The 15313-nt window shown below is 42.2% G+C and overlaps 1 protein-coding gene across 2 annotated transcripts in view; it reads left to right on the top strand.

The window, feature by feature from the left end:
• Window positions 1-15313, top strand: part of LOC309553391 (potassium channel subfamily T member 2-like) — a 422810-nt gene that overhangs the window by 312670 nt on the left and 94827 nt on the right. For both annotated transcript variants that reach the window (XM_082254566.1, XM_082254567.1), the window contains exons 11-14: window positions 5983-6147; window positions 8965-9101; window positions 12938-13001; window positions 13696-13804. In XM_082254566.1, the coding sequence (XP_082110692.1) occupies window positions 5983-6147; window positions 8965-9101; window positions 12938-13001; window positions 13696-13804 (475 nt within the window). The remainder of the gene's footprint in view (window positions 1-5982; window positions 6148-8964; window positions 9102-12937; window positions 13002-13695; window positions 13805-15313) is intronic.

Raw genomic sequence — 15313 nt, 5'->3', positions numbered from 1 at the left:
GGTCGGCAAGTGGTTAACATATTTATTTGTAAAAAAAAAATATGTAAAAACCATTCATCATTTTCTTTCCACTTCACAATTATGTGCCACTTTGTGTTGGTCTATCACATAAAATCACAATAAAATACATTTACATTTTTGGTTGTAACATGACAAAATGTGGAAAATGTCAAGGGGTATGAATACTTTTTCAAGGAACTGTATGTTTATGTGTTCTAAATTACACAAATTTATTAATGAAGAACACAGGGCTAATTATGTTAAGCATTCCTCAACAGCCCCCTCCTAAACATTACATAGCATGTAAGGGTCTTTAACCACTTTACCACCGGAGGATTTTGCTGTCTTACGTCTGGGCCACTTTTTGCGATTCGGCGCTGTGCGACTTTAACGGACAATTGCGCGGTCGTGCGACGCTGTACCCAAAGATTTTACGTCCTTTTTTTCCCACAAACAGAGCTTTCTTTTGGTGGTATTTGATCACCTGTGCGGCGATTTTTACTTTTTGCGCTATAAACAAAAAAAGAGCGTTTATTTTGAAAAAAATAACAATATTTTTAACATTTTTTATATGAAATTCCCCCCCCCAAAAATGTAAAAATCAAATTTTTTTACATTTTTGGCCAATTTGTTTTCTGCTACCTATGTTTGGTAAAAAAAATCACAATAAGTGTATTTTGATTGGTTTGCGCAAAAGTTATTGCGTTTACTATCTAAGGGAAAGATTTTTGTCATTTTTTTGCGGGACTGCGACATTGTGGCGGACAGATCGGACCCTTGACTGACATTTTTGACACTTTTGGGGGTACCAGTGACATTACTACAGTAATCAGTGCTATATATATGCACTGTTACTGTAAAAATGACACTGGCAGGGAAGGGGTTAATTTTATTGGAGAGGGAGGGGTTAATGTATGCCTGATGCTTACTGACGTGTGTGGGGGGAGGTGACTGAGTGAGTCAGGGACAGATCGGATGTTCAGCTATGCTGAACACTGCGATCTGTCACTCCTTGTCACTTAGGAGATCTGCCCGCTCTGTTTACACAGGCGGGCGGATCTCCGAACTAGATTCCCCGACGATCGAGGAAGAGCAGCGGCGATCGCCGCCGCTCCTCCCCTGGCCCGACTCCCGCTGTGACTGAAAACAGCGGGAGCGCCGCCTACAGGGGGAGGAGTCTAGCGACGTAGTACTACGTCGCTAGACGATAACGAGCCACGTTGCTGCAGTAGCAGCAACGTGAGCAGACGTTATGTGGTTAAGCAGTGGTGGGATTCAGCCGGTTCGCACCGGTTCGCTGGAACCTGTTACTAACATTTCACAAGTTCTGCGAACCGGTGCAAGCCAGAGATCGGGCCGGTCCATCTGTCACAGGGTTGCCACCCAGCCAGTAATTTACCGGCACAGCTGGTATTTGTGGATTGCCAGCGGTATTTTTATTGCAGTATCTGTGTGCAGTAGACTGGTTGCTAGGATGGCCATCCGACTGGCATCTAGCAACCAGTGACGTGCAGAGAAGGATAGGACCCAATATGCACTGCGAAGGAGGCTCTTCCTTGTCCTCCGTGCCTGGGTCTGACTCTACCCACCTCCTCCCTGCATCTTCACAATGCGGCCGCTGCAGAAGGGAAACTGCCTGAGAGAAGACCTCAGAGCAGACACAAACTGATGATTCGGTGAGTCTCTCCCTCTCCTCTCTCTCTCCCCCTTCTCTCTCTCCCCCTCCCCCTCCTCCCTCTCTCTCCTTCTTCTCTCTCTCTCTCTCCCTCTCTCTCTCCTCCCTCTCTCTCTCTCCCTCCCTTCATCCCTCTTTCTTTCCCTCTCTCTCTCTCTCTCTCATCATTTTTAAATGTAAGGCGGAAAGGTAAGTGAGACTCCTCTGCAGCCCTGCATCTCCTCAGGAGATGCAGTGCTGCAGGCATGGTACAGGAGATTCTATCTCCTGTACCATCTCCTGTGCCATGCCTGCACCATCTGTGCCATGCCTGTACCATCTCCTGTGCCATGCCTGTACCATCTCCTGTACCATGCCTGAACCATCTCCTGTACCATGCCCACAGCCCTGCATCTCCTGTGCCATGTCTGCAGCCCCTGCTCCATGCCCGCAGCCCCTGTTTTGGGTCTCATGGTGGTCCAGTTGGGTCCAGTAGCTGCTGCATTTCCCACCCTAGACTTATACTAGAGTCAATACATTTATACATTTTCCCATTTTTTTGTGGTAAAATGAGGTGCCTCGGGTTATATTCAGGTCGGCTTATACTCGAGTATATACGGTAACAATTTATATACCATAGCAGACCGATGCCCATAGAAGCTTCCAGGTCCTGTGTACAAACACTGACCAATCTTAGATTGGTCAGTGTTCGTACTTTGCAGATAGGGCTTTGGAAAGTCATTGTCTTCTTACACTTCTAAGGACTGGAAAATATTATCCGAAGTGCAATTAGCTGAAGTAAAATTGGGTGGGTCTGGCCAAGACTGAACTAAGTGGCACAGGGGAGGACAGAGGGAGCTACCAAAGGACACTAGTTAACAACTTGTAGTGCCCCAAACTGTCAATAGATGTTAGTATACATCAGAACAATAGTAACCTGATGCGATTTAACCACTTGGAGCTGGCAGGTGCTGGCCCCTTAAGGGGTTTTACATGCCGGGAGGCGGGGTTAAGTTCATGTGACCACTGTGATTGGCTGTCGGTATCTATGCCGGAGCTTGCAGAGCGCAAGCTCTCGGCACAGCGCTGTTTGCACTAATGCGCGCTAATTTGCGGCTGCTCAGCGCCAAGGTCCGGCCACTGAGAGGCCCCATATTTGCCCGCCGACACCAAGGAGTTATTGCAACAATGAAAAAATACATAAAAGGGAACAGAATGGTAACTCTGCATTTCACACAGTTTTGGAGTGTCACCATTTGAAAAGAATAATACATGGGTACAGCTAGGAGTGTGTTTATAAAAAAAAACGTTTCAGAGCTATTCGTTATGTGTGATACGGCATGTAGATTTGTCCTGTGCAAATAGGGGCAAAAACAAATGTTGCCAGACTGTTTTCTCTACAGCTCCAATATTTTTTATCCATACAGAACCAGAAAACAACACCATTATGGTCACTAGATGGAGCTGGTGATCATAGTTAATAATTATTTATCAGCTTCATCTAGTGGCCATTATGCAGTATTGTCCTGAGTCGCTCTATTCTGTATGAATTCAAACTATAGAGAAAGTAGCCTAATAACATTTGTTTTCACACCCATTCACAAAAAAACAAATGTACATCTAGTTTCACGGGATGAACAGCTCTGTAACTTTTTTCTTTATTAATATACTCCTAAAGTAAGAGAAAAATGAAGGTATATGGCACTGCCAGAAGTACACTGTATTATATTGGTGTCTTATAGCTTCACTGTGTTACTATTAATAGTGACCAAGGGTGTGGGATCACCGAAAAATAAAGGGTAGTCCAATGTGTGTCAGTGTAAACAGGTAGGTGTTACACTATAAATGATCCAAGGAATAATAAGTAAATAAATAGGGAAATAAATATGTCACTAAAAAATAGGTTCCTGTGAATAATCAATAAATATCCAAAACATTCCGTGAATAACTCAATATATAAAAAATCACAAATGGTGAGGAAAAACAATCTCAATAAATAAACACAGTTGATAATCCAATATGCAATTAGATTAAAGTGACTAGGTGCATAGATATTTGACAAAGTGGCTTGTGCAAAGTGACACAATGTGGGTGAGCGATACATATATCACTGTGTACAATTCATTGGATAAAAAAATAAATAAAAATGCAGTATACAATATTATAGCATGTGATATGGTGACTAAATAAATATGCAATTGGTAAATTAAAGTGGCTGGTGCAAAAGTGACCAAGTGCCCAATATGAAAACGTCCATATAGTGAATAAATTATTCCGATTATTGAAGTCCCAAACTAGTGTGGATCTTAAAGCAATCCAAAGGTGGCTTGTGCAGGTGAGGAATCAATAGTGCTCCCCTCTCTGTAAGAACCGCACTCACCAGAAATGGGTACCCCTGCAGCGGTAATGGGCGTGATAATACTCAAAATGATACTTCCATCAGATCAGGGACACCAGCATGCCTCCTCCCCACGGGTGTGGGTCAGTACTTCCAATATATTTAACTCACAGTAGGGAGTGGGTGAATAGGGGTTCCAGACCATATAGAGGAAGGAAAGGGCTCATATAGTGAAGTATTGTTAAAATCTGTTATTTATTGAAAGTAAAATCATATACTCACAATGTGGCAGTACAAAACAGGCATGTAAAAGCAGGAGCCGCAACTTCCTCGTTCCCGGTAAACTGCCGGAACACAGTGCGTTACAGCCGAGGGAAATGCGTATCGACCAACAGCGGAAGTGACGTAACAACGCTCAATATACTCCTTAATCCTAGTACACACTATTCATTTTTTTTTTTTGTTTACCAGAGTTTAGGAGGAGATCCTGTACTAACAATCCGATGTTAGTACAGTGATCTCCCCACTGAGCTATTGTGTTCTGACAGGAGGACAGCCACTGGCTAAAGGCCCGTACACACGATAAGAAAATCTGTAGGGAAAATTCGTCCGACGACCGATCTGCCGATTTTCGGATTGTTAGTATGGTGCTTTCAACAGCCAACTCTGACTTTTCGGCTGACAAAATCCTGATGTGCAGGCTATAAAATTTTTGTCGTCTGTAATACAACGTCCGATTTTCGTCTCATTAGTACAGATTTAGACGGAAAAAAATCTCAAGAGCAAGAATAGGCATGTTCAGAGATGAAAGAACACATACAAAACAATCCAACACATGACATCACTTCTGAAGTAGAATTCTGTCGTAAGGGAAAATTCGTATGAAAATAACCTCTTCACTTTCCACATCAGAATAGCATGCCACAAAAAACGGATGACAGATCGTTCGATAATCTGATCTTGTTTACGGGGCTTTAGAGTGCTGATCAGATGCCGATCTGCAGATATTCAGCTGGCTTCTGTCTGACCGGCTGCTGTACACACGAGCCAAATGTCGGCTGGTTTCTATTGAACTAGCCTATGTCGCCCGATATTCGGCCAGTGTGTACAGGCCTATAGTATCATTAACACTTTACCCTTATTTCCTGCTGTTCTTTCTTGTTATATGTTGTATTTCCTAAAAATGACCTTTTTATATGAGATTCTGCTGTTTGGCATTGTTGCACAGTCTCATGAGTTATGAGCTATAATGTTGGGTCAAGCAATTGACAGGGCAGCAACTGCCAGACTTCAGGTGACTCCTGACCCTTGGCTCTCCAGCAGAAGTGTCAAGCTTAGGAAAAAGTAAGCACAACTAACACAGTGAGTTGGATAAAAATCTCTTATAGGTGATTCTGCACAGTTATAACAATGTAAAGGACAACTAGTAAACTAGGTAAACTAAGGAACATGTGGACATGACAGTTACCCATTTGGCCAGATTGAGCAGTGATCCTGTGTTAATGGGTGCTGGGCTGTAGGTATAGCTAGAGGAGTAAACTACAATACATGTGACCATGACAGTTACCCATTTGGCCAGATTGGGCAGTGATCCTGTGTAAACGGGTGCTGGGCTGTAGGTATAGCTAGAGGAGTAAACTACAATATACATGTGACCATGACAGTTACCCATTTGGCCAGATTGGGCAGTGATCTTGTGTCCATGGGTACTGGGTTGGAGGTATAGCTAGAGGAGTAAACTGAGGTACATGTGGACATGATAATCACTCATTAAGCCAGACTGGGCAATGATCTTGTGTCTATGGGTATTGGATTGGCTTCTCTTGTTGGGCACTCTTGCCCCCTGGTCTCTCCACTGACACAAACTGGTAGGGTCTAAAGAACCTATTGTTATTCCTGTTAAGTTTGTAAAAAGGCAGATGACCAAAGAAATAAATGTATCAGCACTTTAAGAGTTTTGTCCTAAACAAAAGGCCTTAATGTCATTTAGTTTGAGCAGCTGGTGTTCCTCTGGATGGAAAGGCAGAAGTCCGGTGGAAATTACAGCCGTTACCGAGCCCAGACGGAGAAACACGTGGTCCTGTGTGTCAGCTCCCTAAAAATAGATCTGCTCATGGATTTCTTAAATGAATTCTACGCACACCCTCGGCTGCAGGTAAGAGGAACAGGGATCACAGTCCAGTAGATTGGGAACAGGCTCATATTCAAGGGTTGGATGAAGAGGGATTACATTCCTGGGTTGGAAGTGGAGGGTTTACATTCTAGGGATACAGGAACAAGCTTATATTTCAAAATAAAGGAAGAGGGATCATCCTTTTAAAGATACAGGAACAGGCCTATATAGAAAAACAGGCCTACATTTCAGGGTACCAGAAGAGAGATCAGATTTTAGGGATTCAGGACTAGTCTTACATTCTAAAAGGGTGAGCACAGGCTTGCATTCCACAGGTGCGGGAAGAGGGATCACAATTTAGGGATACAGGAATAGACTTACATTCCAGGCATTCTCTGATTGAAAAAGGTGGAGATTGTGATGCAATCAACCCCACCTCTCCATCTTTTCCAATCAGGGAATGCCCTGTATTAACCACTTTACCACCGGAGGATTTTGCTGTCTTACGTCTGGGCCACTTTTTGCGATTCAGCGCTGTGCGACTTTAACTGACAATTGCGCGGTCGCGCAACACCGTACCCAAACGAAATGTATGTCCTTTTTTTCCCACAAACAGAGCTTTTTTTTGGTGTTATTTGATCACCTGTGCGATTTTTACTTTTTATGCTATAAACAAAAAAAGAGCGTTTATTTTGAAAAAAAAACAATATTTTTAAAATTTTTTTATATGAAATTCCCCCCCCAAAAAAATGTAAAAATCTAATTTTTTTAAAATTTTTGGCCAATTTGTTTTCTGCTACCTATGTTTGGTAAAAAAAATCACAATAAGCATATTTTGATTGGTTTGCACAAAAGTTATTGCGTTTACTAACAAAGGGAAAGATTTCTGTAATTTTTGGTGTTTTTTTTTAACGCGTAATTCTGCGATTTTTTTTGCGGGACTGCGGACAGATCATACCCTTGACTGACATTTTTGACACTTTTGGGGGTACCAGTGACATAACTGCAGTATTCAGTGCTATAAATATGCACTGTTACTTTAAAAATGACACTGGCAGGGAAGGGGTTAATTTTATTGGAGAGAGAGGGGTTAATGTATGCCTGGTGCTTACTAACGTGTGGGGGGGGAGGTGACTGAGTGACACAAGGACAGATCGCATGTTCAGCTATGCTGAACACTGCAATCTGTCACTCCTTGTCACTTAGGAGATCCGCCCGCTCTGTTTACACAAGCGGGCGGATCTCCAAACTAGATTCCCCGATGATTGGGGAAGAGCAGCGGCGATCGCCGCCACTCCACCCCTGGCCCGACTCCGGCTGTGACTGAAAACAGCGGGAGCGCGCCTCCGGAAAGGGGAATGTCTGGTGACGTAGACCTACGTTGCCAGACGATAACGAGCCACTGTGCCGCAGTAGCAGCACAGTGAGCAGTGGGGAAGCGGTTAATTAAATGAAAATTCAAGGCAATTTGTGAATGGTGGCAGTACCGAGCAAAGTCACTGAAGCAGAATTCCGAAGATCACAGTTATTATATGTAACGTAGACTATTACAATGATTTTCAGCATCTCCAGCAGTACTCTTGATGTCAAAAATGTATACTTACAGTACAGCGAGCCAGGCTGGACCAATGTAGGTATGGAGAAAAGATCATTCTTGGAGTTTTGCTTTAACTCCAAAAGTGAGCCCAAGTCTGCACAAAGGCTTGTCTCCTTATATGAAACCATCATTGCTTAGACATGTAGCACCATCCCTGTAGGGCTTGCTGTATATTGAATTCTTGGGTCTCCCTCTGATTACCTGCAGACAGTCACTAGGGGATTTTCCACACATCCATCCTTACTCCCGTTTGCTCGTTACTCAATAAACAGTCCAGGGTATTTGGTTTTGTATTTATTGTTGAACTTGGATGGGAGAAGAGAATAGTTGGATACTCCAACTGAACTATTCACAGTAGATAAGGACAACTCTCACTTGGCCTCACCAGGGTATTTGTGGAAGCAGACACACTGCTTTAACCATACTGCCACTTGTATGGAAGAATTAGGTCATCTTGCTTTCTCTAGCAGAAGACTTGAAGCAACTATTTTATCTTGAGAACGCTCTCTAGCATCCCCTTTACTGACTCTTTCACTGAAGGGATGGCCCTCACATGACAGGCCCCATGACACAGATCTGTACTCACTGTTGGCAGAATAACATCCTTTCCAGTGTCTCCCTTCCAGTCAGCTCTGCATGATTTCTGGGTTCAGCTTCTCTATATTATTCAGGCCCTCAGGTCAACCACCCGAGGCCACTTGGCAGCTTCTACAGAGGAGGGGCAGCTATCCCCTCCCTCCAGGACCCTGTTCTCAAGCCCAAGACCCCAAGCACATTTATACAGTCACCCAGCATGCACATAGGCACTTTCCTCTGCCAATCACCAGGGCTGTAACAATGCCTGTCCGCTCACTTGTCAGGTTTCCTCCCACTGTTCAGTATACCTCCCTACAACCCTGAAACATGTCAGACAAGCTGAGCTGCACCTGAGCACCTCACTAATGGATCCTGCTCTCTGGTAGGCAGAGAGCAATATACATTTACCTGGTGATTCCTCTGGTAAGCAGAAACACCCAAAAACGACACTCTCTCTTCTAGCACCTACCTAGGAGGGTGCTACAGACAGTTTAACTGTTAATAAAACATTTTGAAAAAAGTAAGCAATAACAGCATTTTTATTTCTTTCCTCGCGGGTTCACATTAAAAAGGCAAAAAACTGTGCTTTTTTTTTTTCAGCACTTTAAGGAAGGGTTTTTGGTTTTCTTTGGGCCATTTGGACTGACCATAAAACTAAATGAATCAGTCTTATGTTTTCTGTGCAGGATCATTATGTTGTCCTTCTCTGCCCCACTGAAATGGATTTGCCTGTAAGAAGAGTTCTACAAATTCCTTTGTGGTCGCAGCGAGTTATCTACCTGCAGGGCTCAGCCTTAAAGGATCAGGACCTCATGAGAGCAAAGTAAGTTGGTATAACATGCATCACATGTGGGTGGTCTGCATGCAAATACAGCCTACCTTGGAACACTTACTACAGATTGACAGCTGTCTATAAAGGCATTTTGGTATTTGCATTACTGCTCCTAAAAGCCAACCAACTACTTACGTCAGTGCTGAGGGCTCTTTAGAGGAGTACTGTGCCAGGGTGCTGTGATGCTTTCAGGAAGCTATGCCCAGCACCCTACCCACCCATCGTACCAGCCATGCTCTGTATGCATTGCATACAGAAAGCACAGAGACATAGTGATGACCTCACTAGTTATAAAATAGGGTGTGTAATGAAAACTGAAAGTTTTTTTTAAATGTAATTAGCATGTTGATAAGGGGAGAAAGGAGGAAGCAAGGAAGGCAAAATATAAGCAGATTAAACATCAGCTTTAAAGACTAATTTGCGACATTGACACCTTGGCACTAGCTTATTAGTTGAAGAGAGGTACTTTGAAATAGTGTGTTTTGATCCCCAACCTTGGATTTAAGTCACGTACAACATCCTGTGCAGGGAAAATGATAGTTCAGCAAATGTCACTGTTCAGCATTTGAAGGTGGTTTTAGTTGATTCACATCATTATTACTCTCTCAAGTCACTAACCAATGTTCTTTTATACTACTCATGGTCCAGAAGGGTAATGTGAGACAAAATAGAGAATGGCATGGCTTCCTTTTGATAGGCTAATGATTCTCTATGCAACGGAGGCAAATCATGGCTGCTACATATATTTTCTTTGGTTTTGGATACAGTGGAGAAGGGTTAAATGTTCTGTCAAGTTTTTAAGGCTTACTGTGTCCCCACTGGGTAGGTTCACTCCTTTATTTGTCCTGGTAACCACTGGGAATGGGAAATACAAAATGTTACTATTGTCACTGGAACAGGAATGAAAGGAAATCATCCCGTGGGGACATTTGTTCCAGTGGCTGCTGTTGCACTCGGTTTGGAGAGATTTCTTTTTGCTTCCTTTGGTGTCTCCAGTGCAGGAAACAAAGAAAAATATATCCCATGAGACACAGCAGAAAAATGCTGATATAAGCTGAAATATGATTTAACCAAACAAGTTTTAGCTTAAAGCCCAAGCCAAAGTTTTTGCTTAAAGCCCAGCTCCAGGATTTTAGCAACCCTCCTCTAACTAATCTGGTATGAGAAAAACAACCTATTCAAATGCCCATTTTGTTTACTAGAAACCACTATTACGTGATCCTTCTCTCCCCTTCTATTAACTTCCTGGGGTCCTTCTTTGGTTGTCCACATGACTGCATTCAGAATATGGACACCTCTTATTAAAGGAGGGGACATTTCCAGTGGCCTGATAGAATTCCCTCATAGAATCCAGAGGCTGGAGAGCACATGGGGGCAGTAATTGGACCAGTGCACAAGAAGATAAGGAGTAGGGGCAAGAAATTAGCTTGGCTCATGAAGAAAATTGTGGCTTTTTCCCATTACACTGCAAGATGGCTTAGGAAGAGGTGTTTGGAATCAGGACCGAGGAGTAAGGCAATTGATGCAAAATGCACTATTTGAATTTCATTTGTGCCTGGAGTTGGGCTTGATGTTTAGAATCTGAAAGCAGTTTTTGTGCCCAACTATTTTAATGTTCATTCTTCATCAGTATGATGTAAGAACTGTACAGCACATAACAAACACCACATGATAATTCCTGCAGGTCTCCTAATTGCACAAAAAGGTTTCAGCTTTTATTTTTTATTGCAGCTCACATTTGTATAATCCTGCCTTTTATTTGCTGGAAGCTGCTTTTTCTATCTACCTGCCTTACTAACGGTTTCTTTTTATTGTCTTCTAACTCCTTTTCTTATCTTTTCCAACCTTTTTTCTTCATTTGAACTCACCTAATTGTATATACACTGCCCTATTCCTCCTAACTTTCCTTCCCTCATCCACCCACCTCTTTTCATCTTCACCAATTTCTTCTACTCCTATCTTCATCTCCACGTATCTCACTTTCCCCTCTCTCTTCTGCCTTTTTACTTTCATTACTCCTTTCACCCTTCATATCTCTTTTCACTTTTCTTCACTTTCTTGCCTGTCTGTTTTCATCCTGCTTATTCTTCTCTTACTTTTGCCACCTTCTTCATCTTTCTACCTCTCCACCCTCCTCTCCTTTTTATATTGCTTGTCTCCTGCATTCCCTTCTTCCAACTAAATTCTCATTCTCATTCCTCCCTTCTCTCTCTTTTTTCACTTTGTATACCTCCTTCACCCTCCTCTCCTTTTCACCTCTCTTGTATTCTCAACCCTTCTTACTCCTTCTTCGCTTCTCTTATGCTTTCCACCATACTCTCTCCTTACTCACTTTATCTAATTCCTAAACCCTCCTCTCTCCTGCCTCAATTCTCTTACTTCCACCCTCATTTCTCCTCCCTCAATTCTCTTACTTCCTCTGCCCTCCTCTCTTGTTACCTTCTCTTAATTCCTTCACCCTCCCACCACATTCTTCACTTCTCTCTCTCTTTCACCTACATCTCCCTCCTTCTTCACTTCTCGTACCTCCTCCATCCACCTCTCTCCTTTTTTTAATTTTCATATCTACCACAATCTACCTCTCTTATTCATTTCAACCCTTCTTACTCCTTCTTCCCTTCTCCGCCCTCCTCTCTCCTTCTTCCCTTCTCTTACCTCCTCCACCCTTCTCTCTCCTTTTTCACTTCTCTTACCTCCTCCACCCACCTCTCTCCCTCCTCACTTTTCTTACTTCCTCAACCCTCCTCCTTCATTCTTTGCTTTTCTTACTTCTTAAACCCTCCTAATTTCTCTTACTTCCTCCACCTTCCTCACTTCTCATACTTCCTCCACTCTCCTCTCTTCTTCTTCACTTTTCATACCTCCTTAACTCATAACTGTCCTTCTTCACTTCTTATACCTCCTCAACCCACCCCTCTGTCCTTCTTCACTACTCTTACTTTCTCCACCCTCCTCTATGCTTCCACACTTCTCTCATTACCTCCACACACCTCTCTGCTTGTTCTCTTCCTTTACCTACCTTACCCTTCTCTTCCCTTCCACATGTCTCTTACTTTCTCTACCCACCTCTCACTTCTTCTTCTTCACTACTCTTATTGCCTCCTCCCTACTCTCTGCTTCCTCACTTCTCCTACCTCCTCCACCTACCCTTAACATTCTTTGCTTCTTTTTGCTCCTCTACCCTTCTTTCTCCTTCTTCACTTGTCTTATCTCATCTGCCCACCTCTCTTCTTCTTCTTCACTTCCATTACTTTCTCCACCCTTCTTTCTCCTTCTTCACTTCTCTTACCTCCTTCACTCTCCCCCCCCCTTTTTTTTACCTCCTCCTCCTCCTCCCAACCTCTCTCCTTTAATTTTCTCATCTTCTATTCATTTCTCCCTCCTTTTTTCCTTTTCTTACCTATTCCACCCACCTCTCTCATTTCGCTTCTCTCACCTCCACCTTCTTTCTCCATTTTTTCAACCTCATCCATATACTCTTTTTTTCCTTTCTCACCTCCTGTCTTTTTTCACTTCTTTTACCTCCTCCTACCTTCCCTCTCCCTACTTACAATCTTTTCTCACCTCTACCAACCCTCTTGTATCTGCCGGCTTCTCTCGATTCCTCTCTCCCTCTTCATTTACTTATCCCACATACTTACTATGCTTTCTCCTTTTCTCACTTTTTTTTGTCACCTTCTCTACCGTTTTCTTCATCTTCGTCTCCTCTGTACCCTACACTTTTCCACTAATCCCATTCTTTCTTTTTCCATGTATCTCCTCTTTGTCTTCTTCTCTTTTCTTTTGTCTACCTGTTGTTCCTTTCCTTCTGTTGTTTTTTTCTGTAGAATTGATGACGCAGAAGCCTGTTTTATTCTCAGCAACCGCTTTGAAACAGACCGCATCGCAGCGGTACGTCTAACAAGACTCCAGATGGAGAAAAATTACTTATTTTACTTTATTTATTTTGGGGTACATGGATGTTTCTGTATTTTGATATTGTCTGTCCTATCCATTGATAATAAACATAAAAAGTGCGTATAAGTAACTGTATGATACACTTACTGTGGATACACTAGCCAATTGAACTAATAAATGTGCAGGTTATCAAGGGCACTTCTGCAAAGAGTGTCAAAGAACAATCTTTATAGCCCCAGCCCACCAAACTCTACTTTAAAAGGTATGTCCACCAAAAAGGATGATATTTCTATTTAGGAGTATTGATGTGTTGATGTCTGTAATTCCTGGGGAACTCTGTGGGATGTTTTTCCCCAAGATCTTGACTTTTCTCTGTAGTGTTTTGCCAATATTTTTATGGTATATTGCACTTTTATCTATACTATATTGGTAATGTCTGGTGCCAAACTACAGCCCTGGGGCTAAGGTTTTCCCTTCTCTATAATATTAGACGCATGCAAGAGAATCATCTCGAAAAAAACAAGGCCTAGCTAAGTGGGCAATTGTTATTTTGGATAAATTCTGTGGTCAAATATATGACATTTTATGAGGGTCGTCTGTAGTTGCTTTATAACAAAACTGAGCATTGAAAGTAAGATTAAAATTATGGATCACACTTGTAATGAAATGTCCTTTTTTTTTTACTTAGGACCACCAGACCATCCTTCGGGCCTGGGCAGTAAAAGATTTTGCTCCCAACTGTCCTCTCTTTGTCCAGATTCTCAAACCTGAAAACAAGTTTCATATTAAGTTTGCAGGTAAAGTATTTACTAGACCCTGGAGATGTTCCATACCAAATGTCTGCCATGAAAGAGGTTGTATAGAGCTGAGGGATTTTCAGAGGCATACTGATTTCTGTTAAAGTGTCAGTTCATCCAAAACTCATGTTTCCGGTGTTGGTAGATTCCAGGAAAATAAACCATTTAACAATTTCTTGTATGCCTCAAGGGACTGTATCGGTCACTCTAAACCTGGGTCTGCATGCCTGTTCTGGTCAGTATAAGTGGTTTCCATGCTTTCTTCTGGATTTTTACCTTTATTTTTATTATGGAGAATGCAGGAGGAGGAGTAGGAGCATACAATAGCTGGGTACACTAATTTAGACAGCAACAGATCCAAATATTATGAAAAGGAGTCCATGAGAGATATAGGACTCTAATTGGTGATACCACCTGTAGCCATCCAGTTAATAGCTAATGTTTAGTAATTCTTAAAATTACCACCCAGCCCCTCCATGTACTGTATCCATATAAAAAATACACACTTTTTTTCGAGGGTCTTCTTGCTGGTCCAATGATATCACCAGTCTTTCCTCTTCTTATCCAGTGGTAGTAGTCCTTACTGCTGCACTAAACAGCACCCACATAGTGATGTATGTCCAGTGCAATGCAGTAATAACCTGAGATCAGGCCTGTAACGGTGCTGCATGGAATGGCAGTCAATGACAGCCTGAGCTAAGAAGAAATGGGTCAAATGATGCTGTCTTTTATTTAACCAAAAGAAAGTCCCAGATTGAAGGTGAGTATAGGAGCATAAGCTGTTTTTTAAAAATGTTATCTTTTATTGAGCCATTAATATTTATATTTTTATTTTTGGCTGATATCCGCTTTAAAGGAAAATGTATTCGTTTTTTTCTGACAAAAAGGACTTCATAATCTCACCATTGGAGTGTTCATGTATGTAACAATAAAAGCAGCATGGTGTGTAAGATTCAGTGAAGGGGAATGTTGGTTTCAGCTGGAAGAAACTGCAATATGGAAAATGGATAGCTTCATCCAGCTATGTATTTCTGCTTCTTAGTGAGAAATGTAAGAAGTCTGGGCTTTTGTTGGAAAAGTATCTGTGTATGGCTGATCTAATTTGTGAACCAGTATTCTGATTTTTATTTGCTTCATAGGCTGTATTAAAACCTACTTGTAGTCATAGCACAGAAATCATCAGACCTTCCCCAGAAACTCCATGACTATGGCCGCGCAGTGGCCAAAAACTGCTGTGGCGTCTGTTATGCAACCTCTGGAGATAGCGAATAAAGAGGCTTTTATGTAACATATCCCTTTTGAAATGCTGAAGGTTGGAGTCTATCCTCCCAGAAAGCCGACTTGTTTCATGTTGCCTTGACAAATGTTTTTTTCCCGCATTTGTATGAATAACCCTTTTACTGCTAGGCCAGTTTTCTTCATTTCTCACTAACATATGCTAAACTGCGCAATTTGTAAATACAATATTTTTCTTCTGAAAGCAAATGACCTGTGAAATAAGATGCCAGT

This window comes from Pelophylax lessonae, assembly GCF_965119305.1.
Source record: "Pelophylax lessonae genome assembly, chromosome: 4".
Classification (NCBI taxonomy): Eukaryota; Metazoa; Chordata; class Amphibia; order Anura; family Ranidae; genus Pelophylax; species Pelophylax lessonae.
Note: the sequence above shows the minus strand (reverse complement) of the source record. Positions and strands in the feature narration are given on the sequence as shown.